Source organism: Lolium perenne, chromosome 1, assembly GCF_019359855.2.
Source record: "Lolium perenne isolate Kyuss_39 chromosome 1, Kyuss_2.0, whole genome shotgun sequence".
Lineage (NCBI taxonomy): Eukaryota > Viridiplantae > Streptophyta > Magnoliopsida > Poales > Poaceae > Lolium > Lolium perenne.
Genome location: NC_067244.2, coordinates 45131392 through 45133843, shown reverse-complemented (window position 1 = coordinate 45133843; position 2452 = coordinate 45131392). Strand labels below are relative to the sequence as shown.

General features: G+C 46.0%; 1 protein-coding gene across 1 annotated transcript; it reads right to left on the bottom strand.

Moving 5' to 3' along the window:
- Positions 1-341: 341 nt before the first annotated feature.
- On the bottom strand, positions 342-1447 carry LOC139838337 (zinc finger BED domain-containing protein DAYSLEEPER-like). Its single transcript, XM_071827759.1, has 3 exons — positions 933-1447; positions 771-835; positions 342-676 (listed from the first exon to the last, which is right to left on the bottom strand). The coding sequence occupies exons 1-3, from the start codon at positions 1237-1239 to the stop codon at positions 644-646; spliced, it is 405 nt and encodes a 134-aa protein (XP_071683860.1). The 5' UTR covers positions 1240-1447; the 3' UTR covers positions 342-643.
- Positions 1448-2452: the final 1005 nt, after the last annotated feature.

Genomic DNA, 2452 nt, shown 5'->3' with positions numbered 1-2452 from the left:
GCTCTTCAAGAAGAGCAGGCTCCTTTGTGCAGACTCTCCCTACTGCTTCTTATTGCGGTGGTTCAGTTCCAGATGATTGGTACGTGTGTTTCAAGCCGGCAATGGGTCGGGTTTGGCCGGGTCGAGCTCTCCCACGCCCATGCCCGATTAACAAATGGGCAAGGGTCTGTGCCCATTACCCTGCCCATGGGTGTGAGATGTCACCCACGCCCGAACCCGACGGGTAACCCGACCCGATGGGCACCCATCGGGTCTGCACAGTCAACACAGCAAACAGCAGCATTTTCAGAATTTTAAGCACTAGGGCATAATCCAGTGTTCAAATGCATGCCAAATAGATATAGATAGTCTCAGAAATATATATAAGTAGCAGTCAAGGCATCAAGCAGGTTACAAACTCACAAATCACATTACAGAAATAAATAGTGCAGTCTATCTCCCATGTGCAGACTCACAGGCCCACAAACTCACAATCACATCACAGAGTCACAGGCTACAGAATGAAGTCTTGATATTCAACTATTGAAGCATGATTACACAAATGTGAACGCCCAGGAATGAAACAACACATCTTCAATTGGTCCAGAAATGTGAACGCCCAAAAATCCAACGCGAAGCAAGCAGCAAGCATCCTCACTTGGTCTTATTCTTCAGTTAAGATGGACACATCTTCATCCTAACAATTACAAGCATACAATATATATACAGGAATGAGTGTAAGAATTATGTAAAAACATGCAATGTATGAGTGTAACTGTATGACATGTTACCATTGGTTCTTCTTCATCAGCAAGAACAGACTGGAACTCGGCATAGAGAGTAGAATTGCAATCCCCTAATAAAAATTCAGAAAATGACACTGAGTCAAGACATGGGGGCAGTAGTAAGAATTGTTCCTGGAAGCAAAATACAGTATAACAAAATATCAGTACCTAACATGTCAGCGCGAGACCAAGCTTGCATACACATGAGGGCTTCAGCCATATTTGGAGCAAGCGAACCACGGTGTGCACTAAGTACTCTACCGCTAGTGCTGAAGGCAGATTCAGACGCAACAGTTGTTACCGGTATTGGCAATATATCATGAGCCATTCTTTGCAAAGTAGGATACTTGATGCCTCCAAATTTCCACCAGCCGATGATGTCCAGCTCTGTAGTCATTGGGATATTGGGCTCTTCCAAGTATAGATCCAATTCAGTGCGCACACGAGAAGCAGTCACAACCGGCTGAGAAGACATATGGGCCGACGCCGAATAGGACAGCCTGCCGGCGTCCGTCTACGACAGGGTGGGACATGGAGGGGCGGCGGCGGATTTGGACGGCGGGAGTGCGGCGGGATGCATCGCCAGTGAGGACGGGAGGAGGAGTTGTCGATGGGAGATTGGGAGGAGTGGTCTGGAGTCTGGACTCTGATTCTGGTGGATGCAATTCGTCCCTGGCGGCTAGGTTAGGAGTTAGGACGAGAGGAGGAGTGCTCAATTCGTCCCTGGCTGCTGGGTTGGAAGTTGCCTCATGGGCTGGGCCGCTGGGTTGGAAGTTGGACTGGGATGTGTTTTTTTAGTTCTAGTATAGTATGTGAGGGTCCACTTGTCAGCTAATCGGGCGACCCATCGGGCGATCCATGGGTACAAGTCTGTGCCCATACCCTACCCATGATTAATCGGGTCGCCCATGGGTAAAACCCATGGGTGAATATAGCAACCCATACCCGGCCCATTCGGGTAGGGTGCCATGGGCGGACGTGCCCATGGGTAAAACTGCCGGCTTGACGTGTGTTCTTCCGTCCGTACCATGCTTATAGACCACTTTGCACATCAATGAACATTGGTTTATCGCTCTTGATAGGTAGCATGCGAGTATTCAGTGCTGCAGGTAATAAGAATCGACACGCTTTCAATCTTCTACAATGTGGTTGTTTATTTCTTTAAGCCACGGAAAGAACCATAGTTTATGATGTCAATTTGTGAAATGCAGAGGAGGAGTTCATCCCAGAGGCCAGAGCCACACCTGAGCTACGGATGTAATGGCACGAGGTTTGACAGCTGCGAGCTAGCAGCAGGCCCTTGACGGGAATTACTCATCCAAGATCATATCAATCAATAATGGGTCCGGTAGCCAGCCTGCTTTGTACAACGCATATTCGTTCATAGATATCCAGCTTTGTATATCACATGATCATCCATTGTCTTTTGTGAATACAATACTTTTGTCGTATCACGTGTGTTGTTAAATTGCTGATTTTGAGAGCCGATTTGGTGCACCCAGGTGTCAGTGCTCCTGACTTTTGTAATATTTAAAAATTATATTTATATGTTTCAAAAGATCACAAATTTTGTTCCACAAATACATACACATGTTCTGAATACTCGTATAATTTTTTTTTGTAGAAATTGTCTTGTATTTTGAGCTCAGGAAAAATAACAAATTTATAGGGATGGAAACTTCAATTTT